General features: G+C 37.7%; 1 protein-coding gene and 1 long non-coding RNA gene across 6 annotated transcripts in view; one reads left to right on the top strand and one right to left on the bottom strand.

The window, feature by feature from the left end:
- The window catches only part of Rap1gds1 (Rap1 GTPase-GDP dissociation stimulator 1), a 575,856-nt gene that overhangs the window by 512,063 nt on the left and 48,663 nt on the right, over positions 1-15,130 (bottom strand). For 4 of the 5 annotated variants that reach the window (XM_050121753.1, XM_050121755.1, XM_050121752.1 and 1 more), the window contains exons 3-4: positions 14,942-15,064; positions 12,185-12,310 (exon numbers count right to left, since the gene is read on the bottom strand). In XM_050121753.1, the coding sequence (XP_049977710.1) occupies positions 12,185-12,310; positions 14,942-15,064 (249 nt within the window). Of the gene's footprint in view, positions 1-12,184; positions 12,311-14,880; positions 15,065-15,130 lie in introns of those variants that run through there. The other variant, XM_050121756.1, reaches the window with a different exon arrangement.
- Positions 1-15,130, top strand: part of LOC126488352 (uncharacterized) — a 124,491-nt gene that overhangs the window by 75,113 nt on the left and 34,248 nt on the right. The gene's annotated exons all lie outside the window — the stretch shown is intronic.

Here is a 15,130-nt window from a genome sequence, read left to right as displayed (position 1 = left end):
GTTCCATCTGGAGTCAGACACTAGTTGGTCACTTCCACAAGCTTTGTACCATCATTGCGCTGGCATACCTTCCTGGCAGGACACAAACAGCTTGTGGCTGGATTGGTATTTGCTTTTTTTTTTTTTTTTTTTTTAATATTACCTAGCAGAATACCTTCCTGTACCAAAGACGCCGGAACACAGGGTGAAGGCTCTAGGTAGGCACTAACTTGACTGCTACACTTTCAATAAGATGTTGAAGTGCTATCTTCAGTAATGAGGCCTCTCTGTCAGTTTACGGAGAGCACCTACAGTCTTGGCAACAAGCTATTTGGTCTTATCTTTGTTGGGGTGTGTGTTCTTTTTCCTTGTTTTTTTGTTGCCCTCTCTGGTTCTTAGGAGGGGGTGGTGGTTATAAGGTGCTTGGTAGTGATTCTTCTGGGGTCCGGATAGGTGTGTCCACTGGGGGCTCCTGGTAAAATGTGGTTCTAGGTATTGGGTGGTGACACTTAGGAATGGGGATGGGCTAGGAGGAAGGGAACTTCAGGGGTCCACAGGAGTAAGAAAAGAAGGTGTTTCACCAGGATCTGCTTAGTCCCCTGGGAGTGGGGACAGAGATTGAGAAAGGGCCACAGCAGAAGGTCTCCTACAGAGCTGGGGATTCGAATGGGAACTGGATTTGAGGAATAAAGAAGAGGTGAAGATCTGCAGTTAGCTTACTTGCTTCCTTGGTCAGAGTGACCTGTGGGTTCCCTAGGGAGTGGCTGCTTATGTTTGGGGCTGGGATAAAACAGTATGCGGGGAGGGGGGGCAAGGAAGTTAGGAGGGAAGTTGTGATAGGGGCTGGGGGTAGGGAAGGAAGGCCACTGCTGGTGTGCTGCAGTGTTGGGGATGAGCCTGGGGAACTGGATTTACAGGAGCTGAGTGAGGGTTAGTTAGCCTACCTGCCTCCCTCAATGATGTTTCTTAACCCGTCCAGATCAAACTATCTTTTGGTTTCTTACTGGCATGTTAGAAGATATTGCTGTGTCCAGCTCATTTTCATTTCACTTTAAATATGAGAAAAAACAGTTGTCAGAAATAAAATGAACCATCTTCACTTCTGTCAGGCCAATAGGTTGGGGCAAACTGAAAGGGGGATAAACAGTATTCATTAAGGCTGACCAAGGCTGAAGTATTATTCAGTTATAAAAATTAAGTAAGAGCTGTAGAAATGCCTTCATTCTTACTCCTCATCCTGGAAAGGAAGACAACACCCAGGGCAGTTATAAGGGTGATGTAATTCCAGTTTTCATCGTCTATGCCTATATAGTCATAGTTATCCATCTGAAAATTTGAGAGGTATACCTACTTTTTTTTTTTTTACTGCACTAGTAACAGTTAAACCATCAAATTTTTATCTGAACTACTTTAATTATTACTAAGAATTTTATTAAATCAAAACATCCTTTGTTTCTTCAATAAAGCAAACAATGTTTACACATACTTCTATATTGAGAGAAAATGTCAAGGACAAAGGATCAAATAAAGCTAAGTAAGCATGCCTATATACATAGTTTTAAAGGAAGCTTTTTAAAAATGTTTTCCTTCCTCATACGATTTTTCTTCTTCATTCAATTGCGTAGTATTTATTTTTGTAATTTATAACAGTTTGAACAAATGCTCTTTTAAGATTAACTTTTAGAAAAATTTTCAGGACATACATATTCCTATATTTTCATTTGGAGGGTTCAGGCAGAGGCTTAGGTGTACTTATTTAATGACAGAGTATTTATTATGTCCATAACAACTTCTACAAATACAGTACTTACAGAGACAGTGGACCAGAGACATGGTTGTTAAGTCAATGTTATCACTAATGGAGTTGCTGATCCTGAACACTGAACTCTCACGATTCAGTCTCTGTATCTGCAATATTTGGCAGGGATTAGTTAGACCATGTCGAAAATCTCTCTATTTTTTAAAAAGATTGTTCTACTTGTTTTATGGGAGGATATCATCAATATATATTATATAAATGTTTGGATGCTTAAAATAAAATATTAGGAATAAGTTAAGTTCTGAAAGACCAATTTCTAAGCAGTATATTCTGCGGGAGGTATCCCCTCACTTTCCTGGGAGGGTCAGTGTTTTTGTTTTTTCTATGGGGGCTTCAACAGCATGAATGAATAAGGGGAAGGGGCTACTCTATGCACCAGCTCCTAACTACCTATAGGACAGTGACCAAATATCAGTTTAGTCTGTGGCGCAGTAAGCTGACACATAAAATTATAAAGATTTATTTGTTTTTTATATGTGTGTGTTTTATAACATTCACCATGTGTGTGCCAAATGAGGGTGCCAGATGCCCTGGAACTGAAGTTGGACTACTGTGAGCTGCCGTGTGGGTGCTGGTAACTGAATCCTTACCCCATACAGGAGCAGCAAGAGCCATCATCAGCTGAGCCATCTCTCCAGAAGTCTGCACTATAAAAGCAGGAATCCTAGGTAGCTTTACTCCCATTACTGGTTCCTCACGGTTCACGTCATTCTATGGATCCCATCTAATTAAAAAGTATCTGAAATGTGTGCGCTACTGTTGACCTGTGTCCTGGTCAGTCTTAACTGTTAACCTGACATAGCCTCAAAGGGCCCACACAGATCAACTGGCCTGTGGACATGTCTGATGCAGGATGGCCCAGCTCACTGTATACTATTCCTTTCATTGAGCGGGTAGTCCTGGGCTGTGTGAGAAATCTAGCTAAGTATGGACCTGGAGGGAGTCAGCAAGCAATATTCCTCTGGTTTATGTTTCAACCTCCTGCCTGAGTTTCAGGCCTGATTTCCCTCAATGACAAACTGAGACCTGGGAGTGTAAATATATGGTTTCTTACCCTCAGCTTCTTGCAGCCAGCACTTTAAAATTATAGTAACACAGATCTGAGGAGAACACCTATTCCTCCTCCGTGTGCCAATAAGAGCCACAGAAATCATGATTCTCAGCAGAGAAAAAAATGAGAACAAGCAGGAGTAACAAGAAAGCCCAGAGGAAGAAAGCAAGTTCTGCCCTTTCAGCACGGGCAAACCGGTGCTCCACCCTCCGGGAGTCACAGCTCCACCCAGAGGCCACTCTACACATGTGTCTTTGGTGACGGTGCTTCTGATTTCAATCTGACTCAGTGGGGATTAATTTTTCTCTGTTTATAGGAGGCTGAGGAAAAACAGGAAGCTTCAACAGGCTCTGTCTTCTTGAGTTTTCTGGTGCTGTGATTCTAATGGTTGTGAGGGGTGACTAACCCTCAGCTGGACTTTAGATGAATGTCCTATAAATGACAAAGAAGCATCCTCCCACAGAGGAAGTCCAGTCCGCAGTGGCTGCACATCTGTAGCCCCAGTGTGGAGGAGGGGGCTGAGGCAGGAAGATGTTGGGCTTGAAGCCAGCCTGGGCTACCTTATAGAGACAACCCATCTCATCCCCCACAACCAAATTCTAGATTTCATACTTCCACAGTATAAATGTATTTTCTCAACCCATAATTTTTCAAGTATAATCTTTATTATGTGATTAATATCCTCAAAAGAAGAAGGGAGAACACTAGTGTTGTTTAAAAAAAAAAAAAGGGTGTCTTTCATACTTGAAGACGCCGGCAGTCAATGAGCTAAATCACTCAGAGAGGTGTCAGTTCTGTGAACCACAGACTCTGCCGTTGTGAGCTGTATGCTTATGAAGGATATTTTTTCTACCCCTCTTACAACATATACTACTATTTAATTTCACCAAATACAAGGGAAACTATATTTTCCTGAGTCCATAATAGACATACCTATATTGTTTTTAAAGACATGTCAAAGATATTTATGAATTCTACTAGGGAAGAAAACTGCCAAACACTGAATTTTTAGTGCGAAAGGCATGCTCAAATTTCTGTTTAAGCTTTCAAATAAAGAAAAACTACCAAACATATTAACATCATTTTTCAAATTCAAAAAGCAGTTTTTTCCCCATGTTCCAGGTACAGGTAGCATCCATTAAAAACTAGATACAAAAGCAAAAGTTATAAATATTCCATTAGTGGAATTATAAAAATGAATCATGAGGATAAAACCATGATGATCATTATTAAATACTCACATGAAAAGCAAAAACTTGCATTTTGTGGCATATTATATTCAGATTAAAGTGATGCCTTTATGTAGGGATATATCAAAGTTTTCATGTATTTATGCATATAATACCAGATCAGGACAAGAAGAAAAGAGGTAAACTCGTGCCCCTAAGCTCTGGTACTGCAGATGTAGTTTAAAATGAGGTCACAGCAGGGCTTCCGGTGGGTACATCAAAGCTGTGCCTACTGGGATTAATACTCACTCTGAACACTGCAAGCCTCATATTAGTTTTCTAAAAAAAATTCTTCACATAAACAGATGACTTACAAAATGACATTATTTATAACAACAGAGGACAGTATGTATTAATTGGAAATCTGTATTTAAGTTGAGACTTCAGCTTTAGCAGGTAAAATGAAAGTGGTAAAAAGAGCAAAAACACAAACTCCTTTTCCTAGGGCTTTAGAAAGCGACTTCCCTACATCACCTAAATCTTGCAGGAGAAGTCAAGCTAATAACCATCAGACATTTTCACTCTGGCACAAGAAAGCAACCTGGCATCCAAGGCTCAAAAACAGCAAGAGCGAAGAACATACGTGGTTTCATATTGGCTTCCCCCACCCCAATCATCGATTTTTGTCATAGGCAGAACTTTCACCAGGTCAGTCCCACTGTCACATCTGTGAAACTACAAACACTTGCTCAAAAACATCTTACTTCCCGTCTTTGCTAACATGCTGCTTTTTATAACAGTGCTACCTGGAGTTTAATCAAGCATGGACAAACACCTTGTTTATTCTGATATGTTTGTTAACAGTAAAAATTTTCTCAGCTTGTGTTTCTCACCATTTTAATGACCAGGAATTTCAGAGTGTAACGAAACAGTTACTGAAATATTTAATACTATTTAAACCTGGTACAATCCTAATCAGGAACTGACCAAATGTTCAATGCCCTAGTCTCTCCCTTCACATTAAAATTTATCTGCCGCATAACAGCTGGCCTGAGAAACAGCTCCCTAAACCTGTCCCATATCCCGTCCCATCACACTGCGTGATGCTGTGAAAGGGAAAAATCAGCTGCAGATACACTGAGGGCTTGTTTTGTTTTAATTCTGGTTATACCTTAAAATAACGGGGATGGAGGGGGGAGGAGAGAGAGAGAGAGAACACTAGCTTCCATTCCAAGAAACAAGAATATTGGTCATAGAACAGGAGAGTATGCATATTTCCTGGACATGGGGCAGTTTTAAGCTTTTTATATAAGTATGTAGAGACTCACAGGAAGCTACCAGAAATACAGACACACACACACACACACACACACACACACACACACACACACACATGCACGTATGTACACACTCACGCAAATGAAAAACAATCATTCCAATGCCCCCAAACCACAGCATGTTCTTGTAGAATACTTCTTCCTGTGTCCCGGGGGGATATCACATGATTCAGGTATAACATTCCTATCAGGAAATCAACACTGGTAAAAATCTAAGGATTCTACATTTAGACTTTATTACATTTAGTGTAGTGTGTACACACACAGATCTACGTCATTTATCTGTGTAGATTTGTGTGATAAAGTTATTACAATGTTTTTGGTACTCATTTTTAATGCAAATTAGATTTTTTTAGCAAACAGGCAATGGATGTAATACACAAAGGCAAACTTGTTTTTTTTTTTTCTGCTGCCTAGAGACTTCAATCTGGACATATCACACAAAGTACCTTAAAGCTAAACCAGTAGAAAACAAGTCAAAGTTTTAAGTTACATAATTGAGGTAACCACCAGAACTCAACATATCTGGGCTATGTTTCTCAAATAGAACTGATCCCACTAAGCACACAGTATTATTTCCTGGACTCTGTCAAGGTGACACAGAGCCATTAGATGGGGCACATGAGCAGACTCTGCAGACCCTCATCAGGAACCAGACTAACGTTAACCAGCCAGCATTTTTACATGTGCTTACTAAGTGCACATGGGATTAACCTAGTAACTCCCTGCTAGCGATTTGACTCAAGGGGTCTGGTTCAGAATTATAAAATTCCTCTTTAGGGTAAGAATCATATGAGCCAAATTTTTGTTCCCTGTGGCTGCCAAGAGGCTCGTGTTTAATTAATGCTCACATATCAAGTGTATTCCTGCTTTCTACAGGGTTTTCCTTTGCCTTTCTTTGTAAGCTTCCTGACATTTATATCTTTATTGTAAATACACAGTATATGTCAATGCATATACTATATTAGGTTGCATTATTGCTTAGCAATAATTATAACAGTATATATTTGCTTTGCATAATAGTTTATAATATATGTTCTAATTCATATATGAACCTTATTTGGAGATGGAAGGTGAGACAGTGCCTCTCTGTGTAGTCCTGGCTCTCCTGGAACTTGCTTTATAGACCAGGCTGGCCTTGAACTCAAAGATCTTCTTTGATCAGAAGTGCTGAGCGCAAAGGTTATGTCCCACTACAACTAATTATAAATCCTATTTAATTCATGAAACAAGTGAAATCAGATATATAATTTCAGCTGTGTCATTTACTAAATTGCCCTTTAATATATCTATTTACTTTATCTGCCTTCTAGGGGCATATTAAACTTTTGTATACTTATGTATCATTTTTAAATAATTCTCCTTACCTAGAATGCACTATTGGAACTATTTAAAAACAATGGGACTCATGCTCTCTCTCATCCTCACTGTGGGAAATACTCAACATGAGCAAAAGTAGACACCTTGAGGCTGATTAGAGAACATACTAAGTATATGTTATTTTTTTCTCTATCATATTTACAGCATGGCTCTTTTTCATCCATGTTTTCTAGAGCTTAAAAGAACTATAAGATAGCATCTACTGAAATCCACACAGGACATCTTTATGAAGTATGTCATGTAAAAACAGTCCTAATAAAAATCTAAAAGTTTCACTGCAAATGTTATCTATTCTTCTATAAATGACATACTTTGATAGTAAGTTGAGTTTTAAGATAAGACAGACTGATTAAAGTTGAAGAATCTTATTTGTATGCTACTAGCTGATAGTTCTATTTCTTCTAAAAGTAAACACTGAAGAAGACGAAAAGGCAACAAAACCCTCTAACAACATTGTAACCAAATTGTGGGGAACAGTGCTGTCTAGTTTCGGATCAGCATATGATGGTACCTGCTCAACGGGTTTCCGGAGCAAGTGAGATGAGAAAAAAGTGCTTCCTCAGAGTCTGCCTTTACAGAGAGATTGGGACATGGGGCCCTCTTGTAGAAAAGGGAACTGTATAAAAATGTATCTTACAGACATGAAAGAATTGTCTGGGTTTGAATAATGCTATCTTTAAAGCACTGTGCCCTCCTCTATTACTTTTAACTTTGTAACAGCAAGTAGCTGCCAGCTGAGGTAAGTGTTACAAGAGCAGGATGTGTTTGGCTTGATATTTAGTTAAGCCAGCAAAGATCCCGAACTCTTTATCTAGACTTATCTAGGGTTATCTAGGGTCTGCAGGGGGTGAGAACGGGTATTGGGAAGCATAAAAAGAACAATGGGGGCTTTCATAATGATCATGATATATTCCTTAAAGTAAAAAATAGAAGCCAATAATAAAACTGTTCATATAACCCTGGTTAAAAAAAACAAAACTCTGTTTAAATATAAATAAAAATGGCTTGAGCTACTCAGGACCACTTGAGTACAATCCACTTGGTGGTCAGAAGTTTTCCTTCCACCAGCTCCCATTTCCTGCCTCAAGACCTGGAACCCGAGCTGAGGCTGGCTCCCAGCAACAAATAATCTAATTGATCACGGACATAAATATTTCCAAGGGCCAGCATAAATAACTCTATTTGACAGAGCTGGTGTAAATATTGATTACCTGCATAATTTCAAAGCATTTCTACCCTATATTCATCTAACCAACTTTCAGAATAAAACATTTCTACCTATTATTATTTCTCTGCATTTGCAGTTAAAATGAGATTATTTGGTCCGTATATAAAGATAATATAACAGTGGGGCAGGGGAGATGGCCTAGTAAGCAAGAGGTCCTGACTGCCAATCCCCAAGGCCCACTGAAAAAGCAGAGCATGGCTACAGGTGCCTGCGACTCTGGCATTGTGGGATGGAGACAGCTGGATGCAGGCAGCTCACTGCCTAACAAGCCTAGTCCAAACAGCAAGATTTTGGTTCAGGAAGAAAAACTGTCTCAAGGTAATCAGGATCCCTGTAGAGAAAAACACCTAAAGTCTACCTCTGCACATTTATATGTATGTTACACGCCCCTATCTACACATCAATCAGTCATGTAACACATTAAGAATCATTAACATACAAATGGGTACATGTGTGTATTTGACTAATTTTTTGGTATACTTGAAGTTTATTAAATAAGCAGTATTTATTTCATTTTGCAAACACTGCCTTTGGCAAGCCTGAATTCTAACTCATTTTGGCTATTTCATTCATTCAGGAAGTAGGACTATAATTTTCTGTGTTAGTGAGGCCGTACATCATGTAAGACTCTTAAATATGCTTAACATTCTAACAATAGGATTATATAACAGCAAGTACTGTTTTATTACTATATAGCATATTTAATTTTAAATTTTGATTAATGTGTTAATCTTGCTCTTTATATTAAAAGGATATATATTTAATTTTATGTAATCAATTTCTGCTAGCCCCTAGTCATATCTTTTAACTAGCATATCAAATGCTACTTCCTGAACTCAAGCAATAATATCAACAAACAGCAACTCAAGTCTCCAATAACCAATGTATCCCTGGGAATGACAAATGCAGATGAGACATTACTGTGGACCTTGAGCGCTGTAGGAATATACAATCACATCAGAAATTTTAAATATTTGTAGTTCTATATAAATGTAAAGAAGCAATAGAAATAAGGAATGCTACAAAAAAATCCAAGTAAGGTAATCGTTCTCTTAGATTTTAAATATTAGTCTTGAAGGGGCTGTGCACACATTTCTGAATTATACTACTACTATTCTGTTTAAAACAGCATTCCTGAGCAGGTTCTAAAACGCACACAGCTTTGCTGATCTCCTTCTGAACTGAAATATAATTTTTCTGTTTTCTTTAAAAGATGTCAAACTTCTCAAAAATGGTTACTCTGGCACACAAATTTTAAAATGTTGCTTGCATCAAAAGTGTATGTGGATGCTTTGAAAAAAGAATCTATAATGAAATGCCTTGGAGGCTATATGGAAGGAACAATCTCAACAATTTTAAGTGAGAAATGTTCCCAATTGGTGGTTTTTTTTCCCCCACCTCCACATACAAAAGGGAGATGGATTCAGAAGGTCCATCAACAACACAGCCCTTCATCCGTTTGTTAGACGTGTCGGCTGCTTCCTGGTGTGGGGTTACATAAGGACGTTTCCTTCCATTTAAGGAGAGCACCTATAACGGGAACTGACAAGGCTGGGACTAAATCTGAAGCCTGACCTACTTCTTTGTTAGTTCCATGAATTTTATGGTTATTTCTTTCAAATAAACTGTTAGCTAAGTTATGTTAGCAAATGTCTATCACACACACACTCACAGATCTCTCAATCTTTCTCCAACAGTGAGTTGCTTACAGTAACCTCTGTAAATGCTGGTTTCCCGTCTACTGCACACCTACTACCGCCCTGAATACTAAAAACATATTCATCTGGAGCACCTAATACAACTCACCTAATTGGTCTGACAGGTTAAATTTGTTAACTTTAAAATATGCTGTATTTTAAAGAAGCATATCTCTGAAACTTACTAATATGTAATATTTTCTGTTCTCTCTCAAAAAGAAGTATCATTTTCTTGATAAAGGGGGAATGATTAGTTAGGTAAAATAATTTTTTGGGGGGAACCCTTTCAGGTTTCTTAAAATTCTAATTATCACAAATTAAAAAATCACTGCATTTCAAATAAATTCACAAATAATTAAATAGTATTGAATTATACTCTCATAACTTAGAATTTAAGTGTAAACTCTAGTTTTTCTAGAATAATTCTGGAGGAAGCACTAAGAAGCTGACATAATTTTAATTTAAAATAAAAGAATTTGAAAGTAGTCCTAAAAGGTAGGCGAACACAGTACAACGAATACATTGTCACATGATTTACAGTACTAAATCATTTATGTTTATTTTGGAAGACGGCCACCTTCATTTTTCTTAGCCAATGCTGAGCAGTCACAATATTCAGTTATCGCTGAGCAGTCACAATATTCAGTTATCGATTTAATTTCCACTAAAGTCCTCAAAGGATGAAGTAGTTACAAATGTTTCTACATAAATGAAAAACATTAATGTCACAGCCCGAAGCATGCCAGTAAAATGCCCTACAAAGGAACAGACTGTATATACTATCACAGTGAACTCCAGTTCCATCAGACTACAGCCTTAGTATTTTGACATTTTCCACCCTGACTTCAAGGTTCTTTAGAATTCACAGGAAATAAATGACTGTGTGTGCATAGAAGCCATAGCAGAACCAGGCGAGAGATGCCAGAGCATCTTCTACAAAGTGAAACTCCAGGACAAGAGTCACAATAGGAATTAACTCCCATGTTTGAAGGAAAAAATTATTCAAGAATAATTAAGCTGAATAATTTCAGAATACTTTTGGAAGCTTTAAATTCTTCAGCACACACACAAGAGCAGGAATGCAAACCCCGATACACAGCCCTCTGCACGTGCATAAACCATCCTGTAGCTGCCACTGTGTGCAGCTTGTCTTCCTAAGTATGGATGAAATAATTTCTATTTAAATGAATAAATTTGAGAGCTGAGATCACAACCTATATGGTGCCAAATAAAAACCACACACACACAAACACGCACAAACACGCACACACACACACACACGATGCAAAATTACAAACACGAAGAACTAGCGTTTTGTAAATGATGCTAATACCTTAAGATACAGAGAATAAGAACAGAGCAGAACACACGTAACTTCATATGCATCATCAAGGATTGGAAAATGGAAGCTAAACTTGACTTTAAGATGTCCTGGACATCATCACACACAATAAAGAGCAATATGAACGCGAATAACGGGGCTAATGCTACAGAACAATTACAGCTAATAACTAGGGTTTCTTTCTGTTCTGCAATAAATGTGTATATACTCTCACTCTATCTGCTTCATAGATATAAATCACATTTTATAGCACTCTGTTATATATTTTAAAAAGCCAAATATTTAGTGTTCACAGTAAAATACAACTAACTCACTTGAGGAATGGACTCAACAGGGAAAATGTGGCAAAATTACGCCAGCTGTAGAAATGTAACTGAATTTTTAGGTGGTATGAATTTGAATAAGTATTTGTTTTTCTGTTTCAGAAAATAAAAATCTACGGAAAACTGAAATATGCCTAGTTAATTTTAATATACTGAAAGTCTCTGGTTTTGTCTGTTGAGGTAAGTGCTTGCTGTATAGATCAGGTTGGCCTTGAACTCATGAACCTCCTGCCTCTGTCACCACATCCAGCTTTAAACTCAGAAGATGTCTGCGTATGTGAGACGAGAAGTAGAAACTGCGGTTGCTTGCGGTAACTCGGCACACAGATTCTTGCTAACTCTGTCTAGAACCGTGTTCCAGGAGGTGGTAAGGATGGCGATGACGTAACAAACTGGAATGGAGCCAATGCAAATGCAGTGGGGCCAATCTAGCTTTTGAGATGATGGTTTTTATGAATGGTTTTACTGAATGGCGATTCATTAAACTTTATTTGGACAGACTTAGAAATTAAAAACTTTTTTAAGTATTTTCATTTTAGATAATACTACTTCGTAAGGCCTAATTTAAAGATGTGTAAATGGGTTTTTTGCTAAACTTAAAGGTTTCCGTTTTAGTAATGTATTTTACTTAGGAAATACCTCCTGTGAAAATCCTGTGAAAAGAGGGTAATTTACTTCCTACAATGTCATAGTTAAGAATATGATGACCCAACTTTCTATCAGTTCTGCAAGATAAGCAGAGCCAAAGATTACTGGCCCATCTAGAAAAGTCAGTCCTAACAACAAAGTGAAACTAATCTGAAAAATCATAATTATTAAAGAAAAGTGACAGCCGTCTTCCCACGGTCTTAACACTTACGGCTGTCGTAGCATACGTTTCCTAGCGCCCTGCCCGTCTGAAGCAGCACTTCCTGGTCTTTGCTATTTAACAGCTGCACCAGTGGTGAAATCAAGCCGGCATCTACACATGGGATTCGCATAAATTCTGAAAAGGAGAGACACACTTAATTAGACTGTGAAAGATACGTATTTTACATACATCACCTCCCATAATAAAAATAAACACATACTATTGAAATATTCAAAGCAAACTATTTGAAGAGCACATTTCTGTTCAAAAGTCCACGGCTACAGCACCATTATACACCCGATGAAGGAAACAAATAAGTGCACAAAAATGAACAGTGTTGTATAATCCACTGTTGGCAGTCTCCGCCACAAACCAATAGTGTCTTTAATTAATTTTTATCACAGCTAAAGCTCTCACGTGGTGGTGGGCGTGTTCTTCCAGAGAATGTGATAATGAAAGGACAGATAGGCTATAAACCAAGCTATCAAACAGTCCAATTATTACTCTAGGCGCTCTCAAAGTTCAAAGTTAAAAACAAATGATCCAGTGAGTCATTTTTAAAGGTTTTCAATTGCTAAGGCCTAGAGGAACCCTGAATCCCTCATCTCCATTCTTATTCACCCCCATTTTACAGGTCATTCATCTCTGCTCTTTTTACATGCACACATTCACAGGTCTAGCCAGCAAAAATTGTGCTTTTTTTGTCATTCAAATCTGTTTTTCCCTTATCTTTATAGTTTACTGTTCTCTACTGACTCTCAGTGACTCCACTACAGTAAAGAAAGGCAGTTGATGAAAATTCTCCCAAAGCCGGTATTCGTGTTAACCTTTCAGACCTGACTCGCTATCAGAATGTGCTGATGAACAAGGAGCTGGTTCTTCACGGTAAAACACCTTACTAACAAATGACCAACATTTCACTCCCACTTTCAAGAGGGTCCGCTCCGCAGTTTGTTTTGGTTCCGAAGAGCCCATGTGTATCCTCCTAAACAATCTTTCTCTTTTTCTTAATTGGAAAAATTCTCAAAACATTACCCTTTTTGATAGCTGTGACAGAGGCAGACCCTCCGCCTGAAGGGTTTCATGCCTACTGCATCTCTTCCTGCAATTTAAACTCCCACAGTTGAGATTACTGTTCTACTTCAAAAGCTAACCTCTAAATTTTTCATCAACAGTTTTAATAATGCAGAATATCCTAAGAAAAAGGAGTTATGTTATAGATACCCATGAACTTTCTCATGGGCTTCCTTTCACACTGATGCTTATTTCAGAAATATCTATAGATTTCAACTGTTAAATTAACATGCAATCAATTAAAGACAGGTGTCCATTTCTTTTTCACCGAGCTATACCTAGCTTACAACAGCTGAGATAATTTCATTGAATATTGTTTAAATATGAAACTTAAGAGTAAAATATGGATTTTTATTTAAAAGAAGAAAACAATGAGGTTATTGAGCAATAAACATGCAAATATGCCCATTATTCTCACTAGTAGAGGAATACACCTTTCATTAGCCTGACTGAGAGTGTGACGCTCAGCATTCTGCTCTGTCTTTAGGACTCAGCCAGCAGCCTCCATGGCACCTTAGAGGAAACCTCTGCTAGCAGAACTACCATGAGTATACAGAATGCATGTTATATATATATAAAAAAAAGAGGGCTTATGATCAAAAATGAAGCCTGTCTTCTGAATTCTCAAAATCTACACTGGGACTCTGATGAGATTAAAAATAAATTACTTATCTTAAAAACCCAAGCTGCTTTGTATAAAAAGAGGTTAAGTTAACAAATAGCATCCTGGGAGGTTCCATTTTCAAGCCAGGTCAGTATCTTAGATGATGGCATATAAATCATAGAGAACCAGTTTTCAGTAGACAATCAAATGTGATTTACCAATACAGAAGCTCACTGACACTTGAAAGGCATTCTGATGAGCTTTAAATAAGGGAAGTGTTTTGTGCCAGTTCCATTTTGGTAACTTACATAAATGTACATTGTTTTCCCAGCTCAAACAATAGTTCTTTGCAAAATCAATTAGCATGGTAATTACTCAAATGAAATCAGAAAAAAAAACATATTAGAATAAAAGGCATAATACCAAATTCTGTCCAACTGAAACATACTAAATATTATTATAACTATGAGAGTCTCCCTTATGCTTAAAGGTTGCTTTACTTATTTGTTTGGTGTTTGCCAAAACTGACTAAATTAAAATTATGTAAAATGCTCCTGGAATATTTCTTCCAAGGAATCTGTATGTATATATATATATATATATACACACATACATATACATATATATATTCACACAATTGAGTATTATATAATTTATATTATCATTTTTCTTCCCCAAAGGGCTTTCAGTAGAGAACTGAAAACATAAATAATTGTCAGCTGAAAACATGCAAAACTGAAGGGCGGGGGAGAAAGCAGTACGCTCTGTGGGTACACCAGCAACCAACAGAGCAGAAAACCCAGCTCCCTGAGATAGACAAGCAAGTGACACAAATCTCTCAGACCTAATCTAAGAAAGGATAGGAGAACAATGGAGACAAATAGTAGCTTCCCTTTATTCTACTCTGAATAAGTGCAAACATATAAAGAAAATAACGGCAAGAGTCATCTACAATAGTAACATAAAGTCAAAGAAAGAAGAAGTAGAAAAAGTCTACTCTATGAAATCAAAACACAGTAAAACATACTGGCAGGCAAGGTGTAAAACTGAAGATGTTCCGAGCAGAAAACTCTGGATGAAAACCTCACCGTTTTTGGCTACTTCTGCTATGATGTTGGCTACTTTGGCTGTGCAGGAAGACTGTGGCGTCAACAGATTTGCAAATAACTCGAGTATTCCACTTCCTTGTATTTTTTCACTTGTTTCTGTGTCTGAAAGAGAAAGAGGGGGGGGGCTTCCATGAAATTCTGTAATGCAAACATGAACTATTTAGACGA

Source organism: Alexandromys fortis, unplaced genomic scaffold, assembly GCF_014885135.2.
Source record: "Alexandromys fortis isolate MF-2015 unplaced genomic scaffold, M_Fortis_MF-2015_v1.1 scaffold_196, whole genome shotgun sequence".
Classification (NCBI taxonomy): domain Eukaryota; kingdom Metazoa; phylum Chordata; class Mammalia; order Rodentia; family Cricetidae; genus Alexandromys; species Alexandromys fortis.
This window is presented reverse-complemented; position numbering and strand designations above follow the sequence as displayed.